The following is a 27900-nucleotide window of genomic DNA, read 5'->3' as shown; positions in this document are numbered from 1 at the left end:
AGGAGAATTCAAAGAGAAAGTGCCGCAGAAAGAAGCACCGTAAGGATCGGAATGCGGTGGCTAAATTAGCGAAGCCAGAAGGCGATATGAAGGAGAATTCAAAGAGACAGCGCCGCAGAAAGAAGTGCCATAAGGATCGGAATACGGTGGTTAAAAAGTAGCGAAGCCAGAAGGCGACATGAAGGAGAATTCAAAGAGAAAGCGCCGCAGAAAGAAGCGCCGTAAGGATCGGAATGCGATGGCTAAAGTAGCGAAGCCAAAGACGGCAACAGGCGCGAAAAGGCAGGGCGCAGCGAAAAGAAAGGTGCGGTCGTCACGGACAATGTTGACGCATCAAACACGTTCGAGCCACCGGTCAAACGGGGACCGAGAAGCATGTTCTGCACGGACGCGGACAAAGGGCACGGGGTAGTTAAATTCCTCGTCGTTCCGTCGTTCGTTTCGAAGCTCAGCGTGCAGTACAAGGAAGCGCAAGGTGGCAAGACGAGACCAGGTGGGGAGTAGCGACGCGGTCAATCGAGGTCATGCTGAAAGCGGGGCGCCAGGACGCAAATTGGCAGGGGACTCTAACGTCTCGGGGGAGCTGTTAGTGAGTCAGCCCTTTTGTTGTTTCTCCGTAGCCAGAGTAGCTCTCGGTACGCGACCCCCTCGAGTACGGCTCAAAGTATGAGTCAGTCAAAAACGTTTGAAACGGGAGACCAAGGGAGCTTCCGTAGAAAGGAAGTGTTTTGTTTTATTTTTGAACATTTGAAAAATTTCGCGATTTGAGAGTAGAGTTTCTTTCAATATGTAAGGTATGAGCTCTGTTTGTGTTTTGTTAGAGAAGCTCGAGATTTGAAAGACGCGGTTTTTTTTAAAACATGCAGTATCGCGAGCTGTTCATTAATAAGTAGATTTTTTTGTGTGTAAGTAACCTGAGTGTCAAGGTTATCGTTGAGAGGCCTATGGTAACGCGTGTGTGTTTTAGTTAACCTTCTTGTTTTTATGCGTTTTTATTTTCTGAGGTTAACCGCCTAGGTTTTCAGTGAGTGCATGATTTACACTGAGAAGCGTCCTTAGTTCCGTTAGCCTCTGTCCTGTGTGGACGGAAGGAAGCAGAATTATGACTGGGTTGCTCGTGTGTGTTGAGGGCAGCCGTATTCTTACTTCTTTAGTGAGCGTGCGTAGAACGAGTTATTAGCAGACGCAATTTTTAAGGGTTCTGCAGAGTGTGTAAGTTACGCAAGTTTAGTTGCTCGTTTAAGCTACGTGTCCTGTAGTGACTAAAAGAAGAAACGTGAGTAGGCGCACTGAAAAGTTTGCCTACGACGCAAGTACGCGTTCTGAGTAGTGACGACAAGGCTACCGCGCTTGTGGCTAAGTACTTGTGAAGATGGCCAAACTGTTCAGTGGCACCAACACGTGCGATATGTACGCCACTGCGATAGGTTGGAAACTTTCGGTTCGTGTAGTTTGGGCGGTGTGGAAGCTAGCTTGTTATATCGCTACAAGAAGGGTAAGCTTAACGGCGATGCCGACGGTTTAAGTCGTTGCCCCTAGAGTATCGAAAGCCTCATGCTCATCCGGGTTTCCGTGGCATTTTTTTTTTCGTACATTCATGTTTTTTCGAAGTGAAGCCGATTGCTAGCTGATTTTAATGACCACGTCCTAACGCTTTCAAGAAACGGCTGGTTTTAGTGTTGAAGGGGGGAGAACGCGCGTAGGGAATGGGAAAGGTGTAGTGCGTTTTCTTTTTTTTTAAGCCGGGTGTGTCTTGGAGGAGAGTGGCCTTGTGCTCGCTGCTTTGTGGTTGTGGGTCCGGCACTGTTCTGGGGTGGTTGCTTGCCCACGCAGGAGACGGAGACCTGCTTGCAAGACCAATTTCACCGGACCGGACCAGGGAGAAAAGTCACAACAGGACCACGAGGACGAATGACCACTCCCAGGAATCTACCTGCTACGAACTAAGGGTTCGTGATCTCTACGGGGAATTCTGATACCGAAACGCCGATCCCTCGTACAGCGGCTGCTGGCCCCTACACGTCGGGATCTTCCTCTCCCGCCGGAGATGCTGTTAGGTATGGCCGGACGCCACGGTCGATACGTCATCCCCCTACCTTCTGCTAGGCCGGACACGGCGGGCGATACGTCATCCCCCTACCTTCTACTTGGTCGGACACCACGGGCGGAACGTCATCCCCTTACCTTCTATTTGGTCGGACACCACGGGCGGTACGTCACCCCCCTACCTTCTACTTGGTCGGACACCACGGGCGGTACGTCATTCCCTTACCTTCTAATTGGCCGGACCCTACGGCGCCGAAGAGGTCATTCACCCGACCTTCTCCCAGGATTCGTCGAAAAGAGGATCGACTTCTTCCCGTGCTCGGTAATGCAGGAGGAGGGGCCCTCTCTCTGTGCCTGTCCCGTGTCACCGACGGAAGCAAGATCCCGCCCACACTTGTAGAGAGCCTATTTAAGGGGCTCCGAAATATACTTTTGAGATACTTCATACTTCATGCTCTTCTTATTTCCTTTCAACTACCTTTGAATAAACAGTGCAAGTTTCGCACTAGCAAATCGTCTCGCCCTTGCTCGGTCGCCATGGTCTACCGGATGCCTGCAGCCCGCTGACAACGCCACGCTATCCAATAAGTAATGTCGGTCGAGCTTCGATAGGCAGGCGCCGCTATTTCTCGGCAGCAGTACGGTACGCTACCCTGGAGTATGCAAGAAACTAGTTGCTAGCGGTGGGATCGCCTACAAATGCAACAAAACTGGGTGCTAACGGTGGGATCGCCTACAAACGCAACATCACAGAGAATGTGAAGCCATGCAACAAGTGACAAAAATGCTTGAAGACGACGTCATCCAACCATCAATAGTCCCTGGGCATCTCCGATAGCTTTAGTCAAGAAAAAAGAAGGGAGATTGCGTTTCTGCGTATAGTACCGAAAACAAAATCAGGTGACAAAGAAAGACATGTACCCGTTCCCCGTAGAGACGATTCACTCAACAGGCTTCGACTCGCTGGTTACTTCTTTTCAATGGATTTAAAAAGCGGATATTGGCAAATTGAGGTAGACCCGAGAGACCGTAAAAAACTGCTTCTGTGACACCAGACGGCCTATACGAATTTAAGAGGAAGCTTTAGCTCGGGCCCAACTCCGACGTTGCCTATTCAAATACATGTAAAACGCAAAAACGTTTTTCTGAGATAACCCTAGTACCGATTTTAATGAAGTTTGTTGCATTTGAGAGAGAAAGCTAAATTCTAGTGACTGCTGGAAGCAGAATTTCTATTTAGGGCTTCAAATTTGTTGAAACGACTTTCAAAAATTTGAAAGTACGAAAAACAATAGAGGCATCAAGCTTACAAATAGCTCTGCTTCAAGAACATATCTCGCGGTTCTGTAAAGGCATCCATTAGATCATTTAAAGTGGTAAAATTCTGTTTGTCAATTTATAGCTTACGTGAATTTGTTACGTTGTGAACAAGGGTTCGGCAAAAGCTGTATTTCCGTATTACTAAACTTTTTGAGATTCACGAGTAACATATCAATTTTGGCCGCTTTAGGTGTACTATTAAATGCAATTAACATAATTGTGATATCGCTTTGCGTTGCTGAGTTACAGAGTTGTAAACTTGATAGTTGCGTTTTCTTAAAATGATCCATTTTCGCCAATTTTTAATAACAAATTAACAATCTAAATCGGAAATTCAAAACAAACAGTGCTTAGCTTTTAAGTGTTTCTTTTAAATGCAACAAACCACGTCAAATTTGGTGCAGTAGTTGCCGAGAATAGCGATTTCTTCTTTTGCATGTATTTAGATAGGAGCACTCCAGCTAAAGCTTCCTCTTGAGCTCTTGCCTTCCGGCTTATGCTCTGCCCCTGCTACGTTCCAACGCCTCATGGACACTGCGCTTTCAGGCCTGAAGTGGAAAACCTGCTTAGTATACCTGGACGACGTCATCGTGTTCTCCGCAACATTTCAAGAACACCTCGAAGGGCTTGAAGCGGTTCTGCAGTCGATCCTGTCCGCCGTCCTTACCTTGAAACCGGAGAAGAGCCACTTTGGCTTTGCGGAAGTACTGTTTCTTGGTCACATCGTCAGCCACGCAGGTGTCCGCCCGGATTCTGAAAAAAAATGCCGCCGTCGCATAGTTTTCCGTACCATCCCATAAAAAGGCTGTCAGGCGCTTCCTCGGGCTCTGTGCCTATTACCTGCGGTTTATTGCGGACTTCGCTGGCATTGCGTCGCCCTTAACTCGCCTCACGAGAGACAACGTTGCTTTTGTATGGGGCGACGAAAAGCAAGGTGCATTCAGAGACTTGCGGCAACGTCTCCAGGTACCTCCAGTGCTTGCTCACTTTGTTGAGACCGCTCATACATTGCTACACACTGATGCCAGCAAAGTCGGCTTGGGAGCTGTCCTTTGTGAGAACACTCTCGCACACAGAGGCTAATTACTCCACAACTGAGAAAGAATGCCTCACCGTGGTGTGGCCGGTTGTGAAATTTCGCCCATATTTGTATGACCGCCACTTCATACTTATCAGCGATCATCATTCACTTTGCTGGTTGACAAACCTTCATGATCCTTCTCGACGACTGGCGCGTTGGAGCCTAAGGCTGCAAGAGTTTGACATGACAAGTAGAAGTCGGGGAAACGGCATACGAATGCTGACTACCTGTCTCGATCGCCGATAGAGTCACCTGCTTCACCTGAAGAAGACTTAGCATTTCCTTGTGTTCTGGACACATCCGCCATCACGCAACCGCAACGGGACGACCCTGAGTTGCTTGAACTCATCACTTACTTAGAGGACAGATCTGCGAAACCCCCTAGAATTTTCGCAAGAGGACTGTTGTCATTTTGTTTGCGAGCCAAAGTCCTTCGCAAAAGAAACTTTTCTTCGACCGGGTCCCCCTATCTGCTCGTCATTCCTGCAGCTCTTCGCACGGAAGTACTTCAAGCCTGTCACAACTAGGTGAGTACTGGTCCCTTAGGCTACACGAGAACGTTGGCCAGAGTGCAGCAAAGGGACTGCTGGCCGAGGCATACCACCGTCGTGAAACATCACGTTCGCACTCGCAGCCAGCCTCCTACAGCCCGTCCAGCTTCCTCAAAGACCATTTGATCAAATAAGAATGGATATTTTGGGTCCACTTCCTAGCTGTACTGCAGACAATTGCTTTGTTATCGTCGCAAACCGACTATCTCAGATGTTACGCTGAAACAAAGGCAATCCAGAGAAGCACAGCAGCCGAGGTGGCGCGCTTTTTTGTTGGGCATGTCGTGTTGCGGCACGGCCGCGCACCAACCGTCGTTGCTGCTAAGTGGAACGGCTCATCGGTAGTCAACCGCCTACCATTCACAAACCAATGCATTAACACAGCGCCTAAACAAAACAATTGAAGACATGCTCTGAATGTACGTGGACGTTGAACATAAAAATTTGGACGACATCCTACCCTACATTCAGGCAGATCAAGGGTCAGTATTCACGAGCGCACTGACTTCCACATTCTTGCAGAAGTGCGGGGTAAAGTTAATACACAGTTCTGTCTATCACCCTCAGTCCAACAGTGTAGAGAGGTGGCATTTGGTGCTTAAGTGAGTTTTGCGTGCGCTCTGTTACGAGCCTAAGGAGGACTGGGAGAACTGTCTGCCGGCAACTTTGTTTGCTTTGCGAACGGTTCCCCATGAAGCGACAGGGTTCTCACCAGCAGAACTAGTGTATGGGAGGACACTCCGTTCTCCACTGAGAATGTTAAGAGAGATGTGGGAGGAAAGAGGGGAGAGCCCAACAGTGGTTGAATACCTGCTAAATTTACTGGAACGGCTAAGTGCAACCCAAGAGCTAGTCGGAAAAAACATGGGAGTAGCTCAAAAGAACGCCAAATTCTATTACGACAAGAATGCGAGGCTTCGTACGTTTAACGCCGGAGACCTGGTAATGATCCTCAAACCTTCAAGAAAGAACAAGCTTGAAGTTCACTGGGACGGGCCCGTTAAAGTGTTGCACAAACTTTCAGATACTAACTATGCTTTGAGAATGCCCGGTCGCAGGAAGGAAGTGAGGATATATCACTGTAATTTCATGAAGCCGTATGTAGAGCGGAGTGGAGTCGTTAACTATATCATCAAAGAGCCAGATGGCACTAGTACCAAGTTTAAGGAGTATAGGGCGACCTCCAACTCTGAAATTGGCCTAGAAGAAGTAGTAGAACACTCGGTAAGCTCGCACGCTCTAAGACCCGAGCAGCTAGATGAGCTAAAAGAGGTGTTAGGGGAATATCTCTACAGATTCAGCGATCGGCCGGGTAGAACCGAACTGATAACGCATGAAATTGAGCTGACATCAACCGAACCAGTAAGATCAAAGGCTTACAGGGTGTCTCCAAGACAGAGAGAGATTATGGAGGCAGAGATACAGCGCATGCTAGAGTTGGGACTTATTGAGCCGGCTGAGAGTGACTACACGTCACCGCTAATACTCGTGGAAACCCCTAACAAGGACCCTCGTCCGTGTGTTGACTACAGCAAGTTAAATGCCATCACTAGGGATCAGCTGTACCCGATACCCAACATTGAGGAACGAATTGAAAGAGTTAGCGCTGCTAAATACATTTCAACTATAGATCTCGTGCGGGGGTACTGGCAAGTTCCCCTTTCAGAAAGTGCCAGCCGCTATGCCGCATTCATCTCACCTGTAGGCACTTTTCGCCCTCTCGCACTCAGCTTCGGGCTGAAGAACGCGCCGTTTAGCTGCTCTAAATTAATGGATATTGTCCTAAAAGACTTGCAGGAGTTCGCTTTGCCTTATCTTGATGATGTGGCCATTTTTTTCGGACAGCTGGGAACAACACGTATCGCACCTCAAACAGGTGTTCTCATGGTTGAGGGAAGCCGGCTTAACGATGAAAGCGGAAAAGTGTAGGTTTGGTTGTTCGCAGGTTACTTATCGGGGCCATGTTGTCGGTCAGGGCATGAGACGGCCGGCTGAGCTGAAAATAGCTACGATTGGAGAATTTTCTCAGCCGCGCACGAAAACGGACCTTCGTTCATTTTTGGGACTTGTGGGGTACTATCAACGGTACATTCGGAATTACTCGCAATTGACAAATCCATTAACAGATGCCCTCCGAAAGGGAGCACCGAGTAACGTACACTGGGATAAGGACAAAGAGAACGCTTTCGAAAGTTTGAAAACGCTATTGGTTTCTCGTCCTGTGTTTCGCGCGCCAGACTACACAAAGGAATTCATAGTTCAAGGCGACGCAAGCGACAGAGGTATGGGCGTGGTACTTAGTCAGGTCGGCGACGATAACGAGGAGCATCCTATCCTCTATGCCAGCCGTAAACTAAATGTAAGGGAGGAAGCCTACGGCGCTTCAGAGAAGGAATGTGCTTGTTTAATATGGGCCGCCCAGAAGTTGTCGTGTTACTTGTACGGAGCGAAGTTCATCTTCGAGACCGCCCACTGTCCTCTGACGTGGCTCAATCAAATGTGACACAAGAATGGTCGCTTGCTCCGATAGAGCCTCACTCTCCAAGAGTACAACTTCTGCGTTAGATATAAGAAGGGAAAGTTGCATAGCAATGCGGATGGTTTGAGCAGGCTCATTTGAATTCTGCGTCTGAGGGTCCCGCCTAAATTTTAGGTTTACTAGTGTTAATTTTATTCAGCGAAGAAGATCCCCTCCCATTTAGCAGGATTCCCTCCATGATTGCTGAATTTGTCAGCAGGAATTTGCTTCAGAAATTGGCATAGCGAAATGCAGCATTTTTTTGTTTCTGCACTTATGTTTTTTTTTTGGAAGCCTAGCGGGTCTGCCGCTAGGCTTCCAAAAATCAAGAAAAAGAAATGGGCATGGGCAGGACATGTAATGAGGAGGGAAGATAACCGATGGTCATTAAGGGTTACGGACTGGATCCCAAGGGAAGGGAAGCGTAGCAGGGGGCGGCAGAAAGTTAGGTGGGCGGATGAGATTAAGAAGTTTGCAGGCACGGCATGGCCACAATTAGTACATGACCGGGGTTGTTGGAGAAGCATGGGAGAGGCCTTTGCCCTGCAGTGGGGGCAACCAGGCTGATGATGATGAAGATGAGCGGGTCTAAAGTGAGAGCCCATGCACGTCATCTCGGCGCAGAGCCGTGTTGTGGGGTTCATCTTGCAGTTGCCTGTCCTTGTTGGATGTTTTGGGGCGGTGACACCAACACACAAGTGGTCGCTGCGAGCCAAGACATCAATCCCCCCCTGACCACCAGCCGTTCTCTTCCTGCCTAGCGGTTGTCAGCGCTAGACAGTCGAGATTTTTCGGGCCATGGAGGCGCTGTTAAGAATGGCGAGTTGCATTGCAAGATTGCCACCCAGTTACGACCGGGGAACAAGACACGCATCCCCCACTCTCCGTCACTTCAGCTAGGATGCGTTCGATGAAGCGGGCTTTGAGCTGACTCTGCCGACTGATCCTCCAGCCCCATCGCCGTTGTGACGAAACGAGTTCGGGCCTTATTGGGGCCTGGGGCCTTATTCTCAAACGATCCACTTCGGCGATACTATCGCCTCGGTGATAGTGCGCCGTGAGGTGTGCGCTGATCAGTTGCTTTAGCAAAATGTGATTTTGCTAAACCATCCAATCAGCGCACATTTTACGGCGAACTATCGCCGAAGTGGATCGTGTCAGAATACGGCCGCTGGTAGAATATAACACAACTGCAATGCAAAGTTTTCACGTATCTACGCGACACGGTGCCTATGCCACATCACGTGACAATTGGCAGGATTCGATGCTGTTGACGCTGATGATGATGATTTGTTGGCTTCCCCTTTAAAACAGGATGGTGACAAACAGCCACGTAGCCTGCTTGATCTAATCAAGGGGGGGGGGGGGGGAGTGTTCTCGAAGAGGCCACCTAGCCATTTCGGCCGTTGGTGATTGTATGCAGCTGTACGAGAGGAGAGGAGCGGCCCTAGCTAACCAGCAATGGCCGAAATTGACAGTCCACTAAATGGACTCTTACACAGTACCCCCCGCAGGTTTGCTAAACATGTTTTTTTCTTCATTCTAGCATTTTTGTATACATATCCTTAATCTTCTTTTTCATCTTGAAAACAATCCATCGATTTCTTGGCCAATCCGCCATAGTGGGTAGAAGCCACATACTTGATAGGAAAGACAAACTACCTCGTACCGCTATCTGTGCATCTTCTACAAGGTGTGCCACCTGCTGTATTATTATGCAACTGCAATGCAAACTGAGCACGTATTGACGCTACGAGGCGCGCATCTGAAATCGCGTGCGAAGGGGCAGTATGCGATGATGGTAATGATGACAATTATTATTATTTTGATTAATTTGTCATCCACATTGAAGTGGGTGGCTACAAACCGTCACCTAGCCTGCTTTTTTCAATCAGGTATGCCATACATGTTGTTCATTCTAACATTTTCTCTACATATTCTTCTTCTTTTTCTTCTTCACGACAATCCAACAATTTCCTGGCCAATCCCCCATAGTGTGTAAGAGCCTGGTGATAGCTGCGACAGACACCAGCGGTGGGGGCGGACAACATCGCCAACGAAAACCCCTTTTATTTATTTATTTATTTATTTATTTATTTATTTACTTATTTATTTACTATTACCCTCAGGGCTTACAAGAAGCTTTATAGAGGGGAGGGGCTTTAGTATATCAGTGCATATAAAAGAAATTGAGCTTGAGAGAATTGAGCTCATAACAGCTTTCACTGTAAAATTATTTATTACTGTTTAATGGCGTTGTGCTCACTTTGAATTAGTGTAGCTACAATCCTCACAGGTTTCTTCGTCCTTGTTTCGCAATGTGATAAAGCCGCGTTCAGCTGAAGAACTATCACCATGAAGTGCCACCAGGAACGCTGGAATCGCTTCATTGCTGCGCAAGGTAACTACTTCAAAGGTGACAATGTTTCAGTGCAGATAAATAAAAAGTTTCTTCGGAACAGACTCAGTCTCGAACCTTTTTGATGCCACCTTGTATATAGTATCCTTTAGCATACTCATATTTCGTCAGGATGATGTTCAAGTTAGCCATTTTTATTGAATTTATTGTTTTGCCATTTTCACAGCAGACAATGGTTCTTAAGGAAAAGAAGTAAGTGGTCGTGATTTTAAGGCTAGGGGCCATCGGCACGCTGCAGCTTGCAGTAAGTGCGTTTTCATGTGTAGTAACGCGAGTTTCGCACGTGTGAGTTCTGACAGGTGATAGGTACTGCGGAAGAGACCATCTACTACCGAGAAATAGAGCTCGTAGGCGGAGAAAGGGACGACCATAGGCTCATTACAAATTACAAACACAGGCCACGTTTGTGTAGGCGTGCCTGAACGTTCCCTTTCTGAAAGCGGTATATTTTGACATGCTGAAAGACTCTCCAGCCCTTGTCCAGGCTCTAGAAATCCGTCGGTTTTTCAATTCTAGCCCTATTTTCTCCTCGACAACGTAATCGGCGCAGCCGCATAAGATCTGTAACGCTGAGTACCTTCACGGAGGCCGCAGGCCCCTCCTTCGACAGCAACGAAAATTTTTTTACACCAAATTTGCCTGGCGCAGGTACGTGACATAGAACAAAAACGCTGAACAGAAAACTGGCCCTGTTTACATACATACATACATACATACATACATACATACATACATACATACATACATACATACATACATACATACATACATACATACATACATACATGCATGCATACATACATACATACATACATACATACATACATACATACATACATACATACATACATACATACATACATACATACATACATAAATACATACATACATACATACATACATACATACATACATACATACATACATACATACATACATACATAAATACATACATACATACATACATATACATATACATATACAAATTCAGATGCAGACATTTGCGTTAGAAAATAGATAGGAATACAGTCGCACTGCACACATAACAAAATAGGATCGCTTCATAAGCCCCCATTTACTTGCACAACCCTATTGTTGCTTTAAACTTTTTCTGCATTGCTTCAACTTGTTCTCGTTCGGGAATTGTTCGCGCTGCTATGAAATGCTTGATGTGGTATCGCGTCGTTATATAATGTCTGAGCCACGTCGTCCGTACGAACCATCTTTGCCTGGTGCTCAATATCGTAAACATGTAAACACGTGCATACGTGTAAACGAATCTACAGTCTACGACAAATGTTTACAAAGTTATGAATGGGAGCTAAAGAGCATTGAAATTCCGATCATTTTGCAACCCTAGTCAGTGAAGCCATCACACAGAATGTTGTCCGCATAAGCTGCCACAGGCTGAAAATCGGAATACTAGGCTACATAGACATTATATTTTTTCAGATACCCATGTTGGTGAAAATTTAGTGCCGACTGTAACAGTGACGGAGGTGTCACCGACCGCCAACCAGCGCTATCGCTAGGATTCTCCTAATTTTGCTTTTCAGGCTGTACAGGCACACGGTGTAACGACAGTCTTCACACCGGATGTTGCATTCGCTCAGATTGAGCAACGGGGAAACTTCTGCCCAGCTGTATCGATGCTGCAAACGGATGCCTGCGAAGAGTAAGCAGGGTTCCAGTATCTGGAGTATTTAGCGTAACTAGGGACTGTGTTTTTGTGTGTTGCTGTCGTGCTGCATAATAATGGAAGAGGTTTTGCAGAATGAAAATTCCTTCACAGCAGATGTCACAAATCAATTGCTCAAAAAATTTTAAAATGCGTACCTTCGTCAATAAAAAATTCATCGACGATTACGATACTGCGAAATTTGAGCGCAGCTCTATACGTGTTTTCATTTGCCGATTCATTGGCTGGCGCGGACAACTTTTCTCATGCGGCGCGTTGCAAATGATGCGAAGTGCGGTGCGACTGCACCGTCACTCTGGAGAGCCGACGCCGACAGACCTACGTGCGCTACTCTGGCGCCATCTCGTAGCCACTGTCGCCACACTACGCTTTTCTTCGCTTGCTTTCGCAATGCCCTCCTCCGCTTTCCAGCTCGCGGTTCTGCTGCGCCCTCGTCTCCGCTTTCCTCCTCGCGTCTTTCATCACGTGCTGTGCTCCGATTTTGATTTTATCTTTCGTGGTGCTCGTTGGCTCGATTAGGCCGGGCTACGACGCCGAGGCACGCAGACACTCGCCGCAGGACGAGCGCCTAAGAGCTGCGCTCTAGAAAAGTTCTCCGGGACTATTAATAACTAACAGGCCTGGAATAAAGCTTGCAATACTTCTGCCCACTCCATGGTCGTACCACTGCTCAGGCTACCACATTCATGGTCAACGTCATGGCAGAGGCTGTCTGATAGTTTGAACTGTGTGTAAATGTAAGAGCACATACGTTATGTGGTCCTCTTTTTAACGCGTCTAAGTTATCAAATAAATGTATTTCATGCCACGTGATCCCAACACAAATCCCTTGCAGCTCAACATATCCTATGCACTTCAGCCTCTAATCTCCATAACGCAACTACATAAAAATCGCTAACCGTGAATCCTCCTCATGGTCCCCATTATTTCCACTCAAACAAAGCCAGAAAACTGCCCGGAGAGGTAGAAAAGTGACAACGGCGTTTTCTTGCCGAGCAAGAGGTCGCAGGCTTGACACTGCCACGGCAACCATCTTTTCATAGAAGGAAAGGGAGCAACGCTCATTTAGTTAGATTTAGGGGCACGTTAATGAAAAACAGTTGGTCAAAAACAAATCCGTGGTTCCCTGCTGCGGCGTGCCTCATAATGAGGTCGTCGCTATCACACGTAAGAATTGACATTTATTTTTTAAAGGCCAGAAACCATTTAATGCAATGTGCGGCGCACGATCGAAGACCTCAGAGCCATGTGTTTAAAATGATTCACATTATTTGCATTCATACTGTCACGTTGCAGTGACTCTGAAGAAGCCAACATTGACTAAAATGTGAATTAAGCATCGGACTCCTTATTGACGGGCAGATCTTGTTTCCAATAAAACAAACAACCTTCAAAGCACAATTCCTGCAGCAAGATCAGTAGTCACTGGTTTAAATATGGTACCATAGGTAAAGCGCCGTACGATATTTCCACACTACTCATGATACTTTCCAGCGTAGTCGCTTGTACTCGCGTACGTACGATAATGTGCAACACTACTCGCGTCGCGCGTGTATCTAATTTCACAAAAACCCTTTTTTTTCCCTTACATTCGGTGACAATATTCACAAAATTTCGGTGAAGTAGGAGCGCTTTGCGCCGAGTGGTGACTTGGTAAGAACAGTTAGCCGGTGAAAAAATGACCACCGGCAGAAAGCAAAACACCGTACGCTTGATAATATGCTGTAATGCTGACCCTACATTGAAAGTGACTCCATTTAGTTCATGATGTTCCGCCAGGGCGTTCGCGGCTGTGTCGCCCTTGGCGACGTCATTCAGGTGTTGTGTGCTTGTTCTTTGTACTAGAGCTGCAAAACTATAAGGGTATGCATGCGAAACATCTTTTAGAGCATGCGGGGAATTTCGTCTATAGCTTACTACGTCGCAGTAAGAAAATCACTGCGGGTACCTGCCAGCAATAAGAAAGGTGCCTATACAATGAAGTGATCAGCAGTGGTTGAACAATGGATTTGACTCAAGCGAACGTTCCGACAAGGAAAATTTATCGCCCTCCTCGATACGCTAGCTCACAACCTATAAAGACAGTCATTATCATTATCGAATTATTTATTTATTTATTTATTTTCACATACTGTCAATCCCTCATGGGATTATAACAGGAAGGGCAAGTACATAGGGTAGTGTTTGCGAACAAGGAATATAAATAGATTATATAATCATAAGTGTGTTATTGCAAAGGCTTTGGTTTCACTAAACAAAAGAAATAAGTAGTTCATCACAAATGCAATATTTAGGCACAATATACTATAACAAGGAAGAATCTGAGAAAACAAGAAACCAAACAAGAAAAAAGAAGAAAAAGACACCTGAAAGCACATGTGATATACAATACCTAATGAACATGACAAACAGGATGCAGTCATGCGTATGATGCATCATACAAAAGGCACACTCATAGATTAAAGTGTTAGGCTATGAAGATCGGTAACAAACCTGGCTATGTGTCAGAGCTGTAAGGCAAGGAGGTGTTCTTCCACTGAATTAGCAAATGTATCTAGTGAGGAGCTGTTACTAATGGATTCACTAAGTTTATTCCACTCTCTTATCGCTAAAGGAAAGAAGGAATTCTTAAAGCAATCGGTATGAAAAGAATGCTCATTGAGTGTTTGTGTGTTTTTATGCCGCGTCGATTTGTATCGATCTTAGAATAAAACAGAATAATATTACGGTGAATTCAAGGAAGAAGATGAATTGGACTACAGGAAGACGAAGTCTGGTAGTTGCCTGAACGCCATATACCTCAGAGAGAGAAATAACTTTTATTGATATAGCCGGCAGATTCGTGGGGGGGCCAACCCCGCCTAGATGGCGGCCAGAAGCCCTTGAGCTCTAGCGGCATCCTCGGCCTGCTGGACAGCAAGCGAAATACATCATCCATATACCTCAGTCGTAAATATACATTATTTTACACTCATAGGCCTGCTTTCTTTCTGCAACAATATGTATTCATCAGAGAGGTAAAAACTTAAGTGTACACAAGGTTTTTCTGCAAATAAAAAATTATTTACTTTGCACTGATTTCGTTACCTCATATTTGTACTGGCTTCACATTATTCTCAGTGGCGGTTGTGGACGGCCGTGGATCCACAAGATATGCAGCCACGGTAATTGCAAAGAAGCCTGAACAGGCCGAACAGGTTGCGATCGCTGTTGCGCTCACTGACGACAATCTTTCCTATATCTACAGCGACTCAATAGCCGCTATCAGAGCATTCCAAAAGGGCACGGTCTGCGCACAGGCACTCTGGATTGTTTCAAAGAAAGATATTAAGAACCACTTCATATACTGGTTCCCGGCACACTTAGGACCAAAGATCGGCGACGTCCCCAACCTTAACGAGGCGGCACACGAGGCTGCGCGCGCGCTTACAGACCGCGCGGCTTCACCCAACCACTCGGAGAATAAGGACGCGCCCACTACATACCATGAAATCACTAAACACTACTACCTACAACGCAGACAGTATAGCACGCCACACCGCACGCTCACTCGAGCTCAAGGGGTTACACTCAGAATGCCACAAACAGACACATACCCCACTCAAAACAGATTACACCATTACATGCCTGAGCTCTACGACAAGTCCCATTGCACCAATTGCGATACATCCCTTAACGTATATCATTTACTCTGGCCGTGCTCGCAAGCTCACGTAAACTACGACCAGGACAAGCACAAGTTTGAAGAGGCAATCCGGAGTGAAGAACTCGCTCTCCAACTCTGGGCCGTCCAGCAGGTCCACGACGCCGCCAGGAAACTCAACCTCCCGGTACCGTCGTGGGAGACGCCCACTCCATGAGAGCCCAAAGCTCTCGTGGCCTGCAGGACCTGAATAAAGTTGATTTCCTTCCTTCCTTCACATTATTCTGAGCGAGAATTATGCAGGCGTTAGGAACCGTCAATACAAAATTGTAATCCTCACACAAAAACCACACATAAGAGAGCAAGGAAGCAGTCATTGATTGTTACACAGGTTTACAGAAATATTCAGTGAATGTTAGCGTAACGGTGAGTGCGGGGTTAGTAGAGGTTTTTGTTGTAGAAAATGCATGATACAAGTTCTGACGAAACATCACAGGCACCAGCAGTTTCGAGCATCAAAACTTCAATTCTTGCGTGGGTACTCATATGCTCTGGCAGTGTCCTGCATTATGGGATACGACACTCACCAGCGAACAGGACTGGGACGAGGCCACCTCAAGTACCGAACTCAGCATCCAGTCCGCGGCCGTCCAGAGGGCCCGTGAAAGAGCGGAGAGGCTTGCCTACCTATTACGACATGGGAGCAGCGAGCAGCGAGTCGGGGACCCCGGCGGGTCTCTGCCGGCTTGTCCCTCAGGATCTCAATAAAGTTCTTTGTCTGTCTGTCTCTCTTGCTTGAGTACCATGCTTATAGTTATACGAAAGGGCATTATTTATTACACAATGAGGCATAGCTGAAACTTTATCATGAACCATAATCCAGACAAGTAGTCGCATACCTTGTTCTCGTCAGTGATATAACTTTCTGGCAACGACCTGATGTACAGCCATTAAATGCCTGATGAAAGCAGTCGCAATGAAACATGCAGCTTTACTTGCCTAGTGATCACAACCTGTGCACTGTTTTCAGTTTCCGTCGCGATGATAAAACTCGCTACAGACCTAGCCAAGTTTGCACGGTCTAATGGTTGCAGCATCGGCCTTCATGTCCTGAAAGAACCATGTTCAAAACAAACTGCTAGGCAAGCATGACTCACTCAATGCGCCATGCAGGGCATGTTCCGCTCTTCAAGGAACATCTGTGACACCAACTTGAGTCATTGGCTATGTGGCACAGGATATGTACCGCTCTTCAGTGAACGTCTTTGACGCCAACTTGAGTCACTCGGTATGTACTACTGTGTACATGCCGCTCTTCAATTAACGAATCTTGCTCGAAATCGAGTCACTGAGTTTTTGAGTCAGTGGGTATGGACAGTCTCTTCGATGACAAAAAAAAACTACTATAAAATTTCTCCGGTGCTTGGCGATATGAAACCCACGTCATATACAGTATGCCCAGAGAGTCACGCCTCAATATATAGTGAGTCAGGCCCCCAGTGTGCACATAGTGAGCACATAGTGTGCACATCGTGGCGACAGGGCTAAAGAGCACGCCAAAGAATGCTTACGAATTAAAAGCCAAGAGCACCCAAGCCCTTCACATGGATTGTAAATGCGAAGTCGTGAATATCCAATCGAACGCCGCTGAGCGGTCCTGCGAGGTAGGAACTCCTCGCGAGCACGTTAAGACGCTTGGATACATAGCATAAAGCCAGTGCACTTCTATCTGTCACGTCATGCTACCTTGCCGGACTGGCCCATAATTTATTGGGAACACTCCTGAGTAAGTTGGGGTCATTTGGCATCTCCGCTGTCGTGACAGTGGGCTTGGCAATAGAACTTTCGGCCAGCGTAGCATGACTTCATAAAGCAGAGTGCTCAGGCCTGCTAGCTATGGCTTGGCGCGTTTTGATCTGGCGAGAGCGAGGGTGACTTGCGTCGCGGCGAAGCCCTCTCCCCTAAGGCAACACTTGGGACGCTGTTGCTGCAGTATGTGTTCCCTACGCCAGGTCTGGTCTGTCCAGGGACGCTCGTGACGCGGCATCGCAGCCAACAGAAACTTATGTGGTGTTTTTCTCTTGTGCAGACGACATACGGCGGCTTTTGCGCTCAGTGGGCCGTTTGATTCCTCCGCACGAAAAAACCAAAACCTGTGCTCTCATTACATACTCTTAAACTCTATCTGCTCCTTTTGCACGACAGGCGGCACGTGCCAGTAGGCGTGTGTCGCTCTAAAATGACAGAAACGAAACCTTTAAATGTCTCCAATGCTGGCCTATATCGAAACCACGTCGCACGGGTTCGTCAAGGGCAGCAGCCCAACGTTTCAGTAGGCAACCCCGCAAATGCACTGGGTATAGGCCGTTTTTCAATGGACGCCTTTCATGCCAACGCTTTAGTGAGCTGCTCCATGAACGCTCCAGGTATGTGCCGGTCTTTAAAGAACCTCTCGCCAGCTTGGGTTACCGAGTATGTGCCATTGAGTAGACGGTGAGGGAAGAATTATCTGCGCTCGCAACAACCGGCGCGGCAAGCTTGTCGCCTCGGCTGCCACGCGCGGTCTTCGCGGCAGTGCCACTGCATGGCGGAGCATGCCCAGCAAGTAACGCCATCGGGTACCCCGGTTGCTACATGGCGCATTTCTCAGGCGCCGTACATTTTAGGGGTCACGCACAACCTTCGCGGTGCCGGCGCTAGATCACGCCGAGTATTCTTGGGGAAGCGCGAAAGAGGAGTCCCGCTTCACTACATGGGTGGATGGATTTAATAACTTTAATGAAAGGTCCTGCGAGCTACAGGACGCAAGGTCCCATAGAGCGGGCTACTCCCCCGTGGGTACCGGGAGTTGTACACTCCCTGGCCCCATAGTGGGCTCGCTGGACGGCCCAGAGCTGCTCCGCCAGGCCCGTGCTGCGTAATGCTTCTTGTAGCCTGGCGGAGACTTAATCCTTGTTTGCGTGGGCCCGACCACACGGCCAGAGCAAGTGATGTACGTCTAGTGTGCTATGGCAATTTTCGCAATATTGTGTTTTGTATAGGTCAGGCATGTAGTGATGTCTGTTCTGCGTGAGGTACGTGTTTGTTTGAAGCATTCTGAACGTGAGGGCTTGAGGCCTGGTAAGCTTATTGTGAGGTGTGCTCTATATTCTGCGGTCCAGATAAAGGTGCTTTGTTATCTCGTTATATGTGGAGGGAGGGTCCGGATTCTCGCTGGGATGGTCACTACCAGAATAGGTGGCGTCGCGGAGGGTTAGGTCTCGCGCGCTCCTGTGAGCCATCTCATCGAGATTGCGAGGGGCGTCCTCGATATCTCCGAGGTGTGCCGGGAACCAGCAGATGGTGTGATGCTGCAGCGGTGCGGATCTATTGATTATTTGTAGTGCTTGGCTTGCAACTGCTCCTTTCTGAAAGGCTTTGACGGCCGAGCGTGAATCGCTGTGGACGTGGGTGGTGGTCGGGTCTGTGAGCGCGAGTGCGATGGCGACCTGTTCTGCTATCTCGGACTTGTGGGTCTTGACTGGGATAGCGTTTGTGACTTGACCTTGCTTATTGGTCGTGGTGGCAACGAAGGCCTTCCTGGTCGGGTACTGTGCCGCGTCTACGAAACAGGCTAAGATCTTACCAAGTATTTCGCGCGGGATGAACGATCCGCGTGCCAGCCTTCTGGGTTGATGGTGCGCGAGGTTCATGTCGCGCGGCAGTGGGCGAACCGTGTAGGAGTTGCGTGTGTCCGTCGGAACACTTTTATATAGATTCTCCATTACTGTGGTGTCATGACCTAGTTTGGCTAGGATTTCTCTACCTGGTTTGGTTCCAAAGAGTCTTGTCCATTGAGCCCGTTCTTGAGCTTCGGCGATTTCTTCAAGTGTGCTTGAAGAACCCCCAGTTGCAGCAGGAGCTCTGTCTCGGTGTTCTTGGGCATTCACAGAGCTAGTTTGACTAGGTTCCTCAGTTGTACATTGAGTTTGTCCTTCTCCGCTACCTTCCATCTTTGCATGGCCGCCTCGGAGGTGAAGTGACATAGCGCAAAGGTGTATGTTAGCTTGAGGAGATCTTCTTCCTTACGGCCGTGTTTTCTGCTTGCTACGCGTCGTATGAGATTCAAGGCATTATTCGACTTTATCACGATCTTCTCCACTGTCGCGGCGTTCGAGCCGCTCCTCTCAATGAGCACCCCAAGGACACTGATTTTGCTGACGTGTGGAATGGTTCCTCCGTCTTTTCTTCTGAGAGTAATGGAGTGTGTGTCTGATTTCGTTCTTTAGCTTGGGACAGCTTCTCGATGGTTTGTAGACGAGAAGCTCCGACTTCGCAGGCGAACATCGCAGGTCGGTGGGAGCGAGGTATTCCTCGATCGCGTCGATCGCTTGCTGCACAGCGCTTTCATTTGATCCCAGGCTATCTCCGGGGACCCAGAGCGTTACGTCATCTGCGTATGTTATGTACTTGACGTTCTCGATTTGATCCAGATTCTTGCCTAGTCCGGCTAGCGCAAGGTTAAAAAGCGTAGGAGAGATGATAAAACCTTGCGGTGTGCCCTTGTCGCTGAGTTTGTATTTCCAGGACTTGATTTCCCCTAGACGGAGGGTGGCCGTTATGTCGCTCAGGAGCAATTTTGTATAAGCGTACAGTCTCGTGCCGAGGTCGAGGTTGGAGATCGTGTCGAGTATGTAGTCATGTGATAAATTATCGAATGCCTTTTCGACGTCTAGCCCTAGGATTAATTTCGCGTCTCTCGTGTCTCCGTGAATATAATGCTTGAGGAGCTTCATGGCGTCTAGGGTAGATAGCCCGGGTCTAAAGCCGATCATTGCTGCGGGTTAGATATCTTTTTCTTCGAGATGCTTCGAGAGCCTGTTTAGGACCGCGTGCTCGGCTACCTTGCCGACGTAAGACGTCAGCGAGATAGGTCTGAGGTTATTGATTTTGGACGCCTGGCCAGGCTTTGGGATGAGCACGATGAGGGCCGTTTTCAAATCTTCGGGTAGTGCTCCGTTCGTCCAGATTTTGTCGATTTCCTCTGTGAAGGTTTCGATCAAGGTTTCGTTGAGGTTTCTAAGTGCCTTGTTAGTTACGCCGTCCGGCCCCGGCGCTGACCTGCTGTTTAGGTTCTGAAGCGCCGTGCGTATCTCTTCGGTTGAGAAGTCCCGATCTAGCTCTGGTTGGCTTTGCCACGATATGCTTCGGCGGTCGTGCCTCTAGCATTTTTGACCAGCGGGAGGCACTTGTCGGCGAGACGGTCAATGAGCTCATTTTCCATGGTAATTTTGAGTTCCGCGTGCATGATCCTGTTCAGCGTAAGAACCTGGTCCTCTTTGGTTTTGATTCTGTCTAAAAGATGTTTGAGCAGGTGCCACGTCGTCCCGCTGTTGATGCGGTCGGCCGTGGCGTCGCAAACCTCGTTCCATTGCTGGTTAGATAGTTGCGTGCAATATTCTGCAATCAGCCGGTTGAGGGAAGAAATTCTTTTCTTCAGCCGTCGATTGTGTCTTTGTTCTTCCCATCTCGTGGGGAGCGATTGTTTGGTTTCGAGCATGCGAGCCAGTCGGCTGTCCATGCTTTGAACGGGGAGATCTGTCTCTATTTTATTCGTGGCCGCCTTAATGTCGGCCTTTAGTGCCTGACACATCCCTCGTCTTCATGGTTGCAATACGTTGTGTCGATGGCGGCAAAACGTTGTCTGGCGATATTCATTCAGTACTAACCCGTTACTTCCGACGGTCATCGTGAGATGCGTTTGCCGCAATTTTTCCCTATATTAGACCCACTGCTAAACAACGCGTTCATATTATTATTCGTGTACTTGTAGGCATATGTTCTTGTAAATTAGTACTACAATGAAAAATATTTTTACCATAGTATTTTCATGATCACTTTTGCTAATACGCTCTAAAAAGGTTTACACCCTTTTGAGTGTATATCTGCCACAAAATGATATTTGTCATCTGCCTTGCCCGCATTTCCTTTCTTGAAAACGCTGCGCTCGTTACTTTCTTGTCGGGAATACTATGTCATGCTGATAATGCGCATGCCGTTCGTTACTGGAAAGTACCGGGCTCGCCGCGTTAAAGAAAGCGAGTGCGGACAAGACAGATGATGATTATTGTTCTGTGGAAAATATACACCCCAAAGCGTGCAACTGTGTTTGGAATGTATCAGCCCGTCAACAGCGCCTTTTTCTTCCTCTTCTATTGGCGCTTTTTCGCCAATGCGCCGTTGGGGAATGTGTCATTTTCTGGTATTATTATCATCATGAGCATTTGCACTTGAAAGAAGAAGGTCTACCTTGGACAAGCATAGGTTGTATTCTATTGCTGTGGTTCAAATAGGGGCGAAGCATTTTTCAGGAATGGTGGGCGCCATAACTTCAGACCAAGAACTGAACCCGGCGAAGACGTCGTCGTCCCTACCACGGCGTCAGGATTCGGCTCACGGATTACCCAGCCCAGAGTATGAACCATGCAGCCCAGCATCCGATCCGCGACGCCCAGCATCGGGGTTAAGCCCAGCGACCGGCCTACCCTGTAAGCTGTCTAACTTCGAGAACCCGGACACACTGGCAGCACTTCAGGACAGCGTTTACGTCGTCCTGGACCATGGCCCGTAACAGCGCCGCATCCTATACTGCGGTATGCTGTGCGTTATCGTGGTGTTGATGCAAGAGTTGGCGCTACGCCTCATCGGCCAGCCTGTGGACCACTGGTGCCGGCCTCCCCCGGAGTACGGCCACCTCTCTGCAAACCAGTGGCGCAACCAGTCCATTCCCGTCGAGGTGGACGGCAGTTTCAGTGCGTGCACGGTGTACGATCCACCTGCACAGGTAGGTGCCGAATCCTCGTAGCGTGGCTCAACCGATAGACGCATTAGTGCCTGTTTTAGTGCGTTACCATTGTTTGGGTACCTCAGGTACTTTTCGAGGGCTATCTGTCTATGTTCGTATGTTTATTTACCTGTATGCTTGTTTCTAACCGTTTCTCCACCTACCTGAGTCAGTGGGTATTTAGTGGCCATACGGATAGCGCATGTGGCTGCTGCACAGAGGTAACGGGGTTCGAAACCAACCATGCGACCCACATGGGTCACGGAGTAGGTGGTAGTGCGTGCATGCGTGCCGCTCTTCAACGAACCTCCTTAACGCCAACGTAAGTCACCGTAGAAGCCGAACTTGGTAGGTACCGCTGTTCGAAGGAACTCTTTGACGCCGACTTGGAATAGTGGGTATGGGCCCCTCGGTTTGTGCTGGTCTCCATTGAGCGTCATCGATGCGAAGTCGGGTCCCTTGGTATGTGCCAATAGTTGTGTGCCGCTCTTCAGTGACCGCTTTCGACGCGATCTATGGTAACTACATATATGTCACTGGGAATGTGCAACACTAGGAATGTGCCGCTGCACACTCATAAAAGCTTACCTAAACGGACACTAAAGGCAAATGCTAAGTTGACGTGGGCTCTTAAAATACCATTCCAGAAACCTCGCTGTGCTTATTTCGTGCCAAGAAAATACTGGGTTTACGAGAAAACTGCGTCGCAGGGGGCCGCATACCTCTAGCGCATTTCAATTTGCCCGCCCCCGAGTGGGGGAGTGGTGACTTTGCATACATCATCACCGCCTTTTGCTTCCGTCGGTTAGTAAAACGGCGCCTGACAAATGGCGCTACAGTTTCTTGCTCAAAACTAAAACGCGTGGCCTCGGAGAAACCGAGCCGAGATAAAGCGTTGTATTCGCCGCTGCAGATGCTCTCCGTCAAGCGGCATCACATGGGCTTGAAATTTTCTGGTACTTCCAGTTTGAGCTAGTTTCGCGAGGCAGGAAAACCAGGGCAGCACTACGCAATAACGAAACTACTGAAATGCGACAGAGCGGGAAGCACAAAGTGGAGGAAACGAAGCCTTTCGACTGCCGCGTCGTCGTCAGGGATAACGCCAATGAGTTATTTATATTTATAAAGATCAAATAGAACTGGAGAAGTAGCATTTTCTTCCGTTTTATACTGCAATACAATTATCTTTTTTTATTACGAGTGGTTGAGTACTAGTGACGGAACTATAATGAGGAGCGCCTTCGTCATCGGACTAGTTGAATGTCCCTCGGTAGTCTCTAATCGAGTGGTGCATTTACCTAAATATCTCAATTGCTAACGCTGTGTTCACGATAATACTGGCGCCTTAGACTGTCTCGAGCACTAATTTGTCAGTTTATAGCGTGACCTAATATTTGCTTTTAGTATCCCTTTTAGTTTGTCCGCTCCTGAGCGGCATCAAACCAACGTCACAAGGTTTCATCAATAATATCAACCCGACGCGTTAGCACGCTGCGTCCCAAGCGCACTGGGTACGTGCTGATTTTCAATTAACGCTGTTCCCTCATTCCGATTTTCTCCCCTCCCTTGATTATTCAAGAAAGTTTTTACGCGCAAGCGTACATACCCTGTCTGTGAAATCTGCGATACTCTTTGTCGCCGCGACGGAAGCGAGCACCGGAGGAGGAAGGCGCCTGAAAGTGGAAAAAATCGTACGGAGACGCTACGAGCGCGTACAACGAGCACAACGGCTACGGTACCGCGGCGTAAAAGCAGAAACCGAAAGGGCGCGAACGTGGTCAGTGACCCTACATTGATTAGGGTAATTAGGGCACTTTGATGCGTGCGCCCCCCTCCGCCACCGTGCAGGGTGGAGACAACCGTGTCTGCTACGGCGTCCGCCATTACGATGCCCACCCCGTAAAGCCAATGGGCCTTGCGCAACCGCATGTAAAGTTTGTTGTGATAAAACTTGTGCTGCTTGAATGATATGGCGAGAACACAAAATTTTCGCATCGGTAGCGTGACGGTCACAGATTTATGTTCTGTGATGTTTATTTTTAAAGAGGAATTATCGACGGGACTAGCTGGCAGGAGAAAGCTACCGTCCACGCAAGCCGCATAAAGACCTTAAGAGAACCTCTCGTTGGGCTAGTTGCTGACTGTTCATCCTGGTTAGAGGCGCGAAACACGCACAGACACGAGTCCCGTCACCTTTCGTTGTGTTTGTGTGTGCTACGTGCCTTGAACAAAAGTGTAAAGACCGCTTCGCTGCTGGCTGAGAGATGAATCTGACTAGCAAACCGCGTGCCCTCACAAGACAAACGGAAAGCCGTCACCGCACACCCTACTTTTAAATCTTGTTTTCGAATCATTCATCATCTAGCCCGTTTACGTACTGAATTCCGGAAGGCGGAATAGAAGGCAATTATCTTTATTGTGAAATATTCACTCGGCGGTTGAAAAGAGGCCCTGTGTAAGTGACATTCTATTAATGTTTAATGGTTGTTCCCGAGGTCACGGAAACTGCAGGGAAGGCGGCAGTTTTTCCTTTGAGGCTACGTTACTTGCATTGTATGCTGATATTTAAGCGCGAAAGGTAACTTGGGATAGCTTAATAATTATTGGTGCACTTTAGGTATGAGGCAGGTTGCAAACACTTCTAACTTTTCTACTGTTCCCTAATAGCCCTACTCGATACTGGCGCTGGAACCCTGCACTGCTCACATTCGAGAATTTTTTTGACACCGGACATTTCAGCCAATATCACATTCCCGGCGCTTCGTGATCTCGCGATATGAGCTGTGACGGAGCCGTGGTGGAGGACATCGTAAATTTCCTCCAGCTGAGGTTTTAATAACGTGCGCCGATATCGCACTAGTACACGGCACCGTGTGTTTCACCTATGTCGAAACTCAGCCGCCGCAACTGGGTCGCAGCTGCGTCCTCAGGGTTAACAGTCGAGCGCAATAACCACCGGCCCAGTACATCCGGTGGCGCTTTTATTGTTTCATTGCAGTGCCAAGCGTAATTTATATTTTCCTTTGTGTGGTATGTCGCACACTGCTACTACGAAATGAACCATTTTTGGCACAGTTTTATGTTAAGCTTCAGTATTAGTGGCGAGAATTTGGAGTGGCGCCCTCACGCAGTGACGTCACAGGCAGGGCACCGCTTGCTCCCGCTCGCTCGGCTGTCGCGTGCGCTCGTTCGCTTCGTGTATGCTTGGGGTATGGGTGGCTCGAGCCATACTTATTGAAGCATATGTGGGCTTCTTTCTGCTGCCATGCCTGAACCACAGTTTCTTCTTCAAAAGTGCGTCAGTCCAGAAAATTTGCGGCTTGAATATTGCAAGCTATGTAGCGTTCACGGGGGCTACTGGTATTGCAATGCATATATGTGCCGTGTCCGTCCATAAATGTTGCGTAAAAAGAATGTCTGCAAATTCAACACGCGAAGTTGAGTATGACGCTTCGATAAACAGTTAAAATTCCCTTAGTGCTTAGCCATGAGAGACATGGCATTTTACACGGAAAAAGAATCTTGGTGTTTGGTGTCAACATGTTATCCGTGTTAGAAAGACACTGCCCAGGGAAGCTCTCATAATGATTCTCATTACTCTGGTAAGTTGTTCTGGTCAAATGTGGCCCCTTTGTTAATACGGAAAAGAAAGAGTTAGGCGCGTGTTTCGTATGAAAAAGTTTGCTGCTACTTTCACCACTCTCTAAAACACGCCTCCATAAAATGAATTGCTCATGGCTGCTAACACGACGGCTCGTCATGTAGAGTTTTTACATAGTTAATTCACAATTACCATAGCAGTAATCACCTGAAAGAAAAGTTTAGTGGTCAAGATTGTGAGCCAATCAATTGCAAGCGATGAATTGATTCATGGTGGCCCTCAATAGCCTTTATCAACTATATGGCACACCGTCACGCAACCATAGCGACAGACTGTCGTTATGGGGAGGCGCGCATTCTTCGTCATACCAATTAGTTCACTAGAACTTCGAATCAAAACCATAAAGCAGTTTTTACAGTGCCAATTTCAATTCCTAAAGTATACTCGTGGTACTATACTGCGCAGCTTAGGCTGCCTAAAAGTAAGGCCCCGTCACTGTAGTGCATATGTTAAAGTACCGGGCCCCGTCACTGTAGTACAGATGTTAAAGTGCCGGGCCCCGTCACTGTAGTCACTACCTTTGCTAAAATATTTGGGCGAGCAGCCTGTGTCATTTCGCCAAAGAGGTTCATGTATATTCCTCAAGCAACAAGCCCAGGTAAATTGCTCAATTGAGTTGAACGTGTAGCATGGAAAAGGGAATATATATTGGTACTTTCGTTTTCGTATTCTGCAAACAGCTGTAAGCCTTAATTAGCTGCAATTCAAATTGCCACCACTTAGGATGAACACGTGTAAAACCGCCTAATCTTGAGAAGCAGTTAAAGAAGCAAATGCTGCTGGTAGTATCTAAACCGCGGTGTTAAGTCCTCGTGTTACTGCCGAGCGTTTCTGTGAAAAAATGCAAATATTCGATATTATACCATGAATAAGTCGTCGTGAGCAAACCTGTTTTAGCGGACTAAAATCAAGGTAACTGTCCTAGAATTCGTACGCAGCCAGCCTTTGTGACATACTTGTGCTACCGTGGCAGGTATCGTAATATAACTAAATTCTTATATGCTATGTCCTTTTTTTGCGGTTGTCGATTGGCGCACGAAAAACCTGCAGTAGGCTGGTCTGCGCTCTTTCAGCTTGCAATGTAGCGTTAACTGCATTGTCGTCTAAGAAATAAGCTCTTTGAATAAATTTTTGCGCACGAACCCGTCATAAAAATACTTTTGAGACGACCGCTATAAGTATACAAGCAGATAGAACGAAGGCGAACAAACGAAAACAATGTAGAAGCCGTCCGGACACCACCCGAAATGCGGCAGACGACAGGAGCGATTGATTGATTGATTGAAAACTTTATTGCTCAACCGAGTTGGGGTGCCCGCCTCTTAACCTACACGTAGGTAGGGGGGGAGGACGAAGCAGTCCCCGCGCGTTGAGGACGGCGAGTCTTCACGGCCTCAACGGCCAGACGGATTGCTCGACGCTGGTCTCTTCAGCCTCGCTCTGGAGCAAGGCCTCCCAGGCTTCTCTGCTGTCAATGTTTTCCTTGGCCCCTGGGGAGCCAGCACGCTCCCATATTATATGGTCTAGCGTACCTTTTTGCTTACAAATTTTGAAGAGGGAGTCGTTATAGTCCCTGGTCTGTGTTAGGTAGATCCAATGTGGTGATGTATAATTGTTTCCCTGGAGGCGTCGCCAAATGCGAGCGTCCTCCAGAGAGAGAGACCGATGCGGAGGCGGAAAGATTCTTCATTCGGCTTTGTAGCGATCGACAATTTCCCTGTACCTGATCATGCTATCTTTTATCCCTGGAACTGGCTGCTCTAGAGTTGCCCGGTGGTAGAGTGCTCGGGCGAGCTCGTGAGCGGCTTCGTTGCCTGGGACTACTTCATGGGCCGGTACCCAAATAAAGTTATGTCCCTCCTTGGAGGGTTTTTCAGTAGAATGTGGAGGGCTTCTTCCGAGATTCTCCCTTTCTTAAAATTTCGTATAGCTAATTTCTTATCGCATAATATTACTCCCGCTTTTGTACCCGCACAAGCGAGCGCTACTGCAACCTCCTCGGCTGTACAGGCGTCCCTCGTGCACGTGGAGCATGCTGTTTTAACGCACGCGTCGCCATCAACCACCTTCGATACCACAGCCCCGTCTCTGCCGCAAGCGGCGTCCACGTACGCTACGTTATCCGCCGGTGTGTCTTTA

General features: G+C 47.9%; 1 protein-coding gene across 2 annotated transcripts in view; it reads left to right on the top strand.

Annotated features, from left to right (window-relative positions):
- LOC135901820 (carcinine transporter-like) overlaps window positions 1-27900 on the top strand; it is a 99810-nt gene that overhangs the window by 53524 nt on the left and 18386 nt on the right. The window contains exon 1 of one of the 2 annotated variants that reach the window (XM_065431670.1): window positions 21530-22100. The exons of the other annotated variant lie outside the window; for it this stretch is intronic. Within the exon in view, the coding sequence (XP_065287742.1) occupies window positions 21912-22100 (189 nt within the window). The 5' untranslated portion in view covers window positions 21530-21911. Of the gene's footprint in view, window positions 1-21529; window positions 22101-27900 lie in introns of those variants that run through there. 2 annotated transcript variants of the gene reach the window in all.

Source organism: Dermacentor albipictus, chromosome 2 (genome assembly GCF_038994185.2).
Source record: "Dermacentor albipictus isolate Rhodes 1998 colony chromosome 2, USDA_Dalb.pri_finalv2, whole genome shotgun sequence".
NCBI lineage: Eukaryota > Metazoa > Arthropoda > Arachnida > Ixodida > Ixodidae > Dermacentor > Dermacentor albipictus.
This window is presented reverse-complemented; position numbering and strand designations above follow the sequence as displayed.